Below are 1,670 nucleotides of genomic sequence, written 5' to 3'. Positions count from 1 at the left end.
TGACATTGTAAGCAAAAGCTCTTGTTTGTTTCATTCTTTTGCAATGTAAAGCAATCAGGTTGCAAAGGGCAAAGATGAAAGAGGTCATTTAAGAAAAAGTCATTTAACAAACATGCATAGACTATTACAGTAACGGCACTGAATGCAAGGTCACTTTTAATATACTGTGCATGCAAGAAAGAGGAATAAGAGTGAATGGTCCCCATTTGTCTCAGTGTGCCTTTCTCATTTATCTTTGCAGGATCTGGTCGAGAAGTTTCTGCAAAACAAGAAAAACAATAGTAGTAGCCATGGCCCCCATCCCCCAGGATAAAAAAGTCCCTTCCATCAGTCTCTTAAGAGCAGCCCTGCATCACACAGGAGCAAATGGCTGCTAGGCTGGCTTTCATTTCCATCAACCTCACGCCATGAGGTGGTCAGGCAGAGTGACGGGGAATAATTTTAGCTTGCTGTCTGACCAGACACCCTACTATGCAATCACCCTCCTCTTACAGTACTGCCCAAGAGCAGGAATCTCATTTCAAGAAGGGTTCAAAACAAGCAAGGGCTCAAAATGAGACCTCTAAGACACTCATGACACAGAGTTAGTTGAGGAGGAACATATTTCTTTTCTTGTGGTCTCACTGTGGTTGAGCTCAGGTAATCGCTTCATTTGAGAGGTGTTAGGGTCACACTGGCATCATCACACTAGAACATTAGTGCCTGTTCCATATCCTCAGGAAATAAAATATTCTATTACAGGGCCAGTTGGTGTCATGTTATGCGCTATAACTGCTGTCTGTGTCAGTAAACTACACAGAGATAAATTATTGTAGATTTAGTGTTATATAAAAAATGAAAAACATATTGCAGGCCTGGGGCAAACAGTTTGCATAAGATAAATTTATCATGGTGTCCCAGTTTACTAAGCACTGGTAAATGAGAGTGAAACTATATATATACAGTATATATATATATATATAAATATATATATATATATACTGTATATGTAATAGTAGAATATGAAATGTGGTTGCTGCATTTTATTTTTGAAGGACTTTTTATTTACTTTTTCCAAAACTGCAGGAAAAGATGTTACATTAAGACAAAATAAGATGAGGATGATAGTGAGAGTGAGTGAACAAGAGAAATTATCACAAACTTCTGGAAGAAACCAGAAAAAAGGAAAAGGAGAGAGCTTAAGCACTGATTGCATATGAGGACATTTCAGATGGGGGTGGGGTTTATAATAACTAACTGCATCTCCTCTTGTTTTCTTTTTTTATACATAACTTTTTGAATGACCAGGCTCATTTCCCAAACTTTATTTTGTAGCTCCCTGTTTCTCTTGTCCTTCTGGAGAGCTGCCTACTCTTACTGTGTCACCTAACCTCTAAAGATAGACCTGCCCATCAAAATTTTATATTTTAATTTAATTTTAGCCCTTATTTCCCTCAAAATAAAAGTTCTGAGAAGTTGGAACTCTCTTGCCAGAGTCTTTGTGTTTCGTGTATGCATGTATATCTAGACTGTCCAGGAAATTCAGACCAAAGCTTTCCAATTTAATTGCACAGTGTCCAAGGTTATACAAAACTTGGCAAAACCTGTCGATCATAGGACAGCTGCACTGGTGGTCAGATACAGCTGTTTGATCTACAGGTAATTTGTACATTAATGGCTCTTTTTTTTTT

General features: G+C 37.8%; 1 protein-coding gene across 1 annotated transcript in view; it reads right to left on the bottom strand.

Annotated features, from left to right (window-relative positions):
- LOC109961658 (centrosomal protein C10orf90) overlaps positions 1 to 1,670 on the bottom strand; it is a 10,188-nt gene continuing 8,518 nt past the window's right edge. Inside the window, exon 6 of the mRNA XM_020602668.1 lies at positions 1 to 259. Within this exon, the coding sequence (XP_020458324.1) occupies positions 230 to 259 (30 nt within the window). The 3' untranslated portion in view covers positions 1 to 229. The remainder of the gene's footprint in view (positions 260 to 1,670) is intronic.

Source organism: Monopterus albus, unplaced genomic scaffold (assembly GCF_001952655.1).
Source record: "Monopterus albus unplaced genomic scaffold, M_albus_1.0 scaffold3.1, whole genome shotgun sequence".
NCBI lineage: Eukaryota > Metazoa > Chordata > Actinopteri > Synbranchiformes > Synbranchidae > Monopterus > Monopterus albus.
The sequence above is the reverse complement of the archived record's forward strand: the minus strand, read 5'-3'. Positions and strand labels throughout refer to the sequence as shown.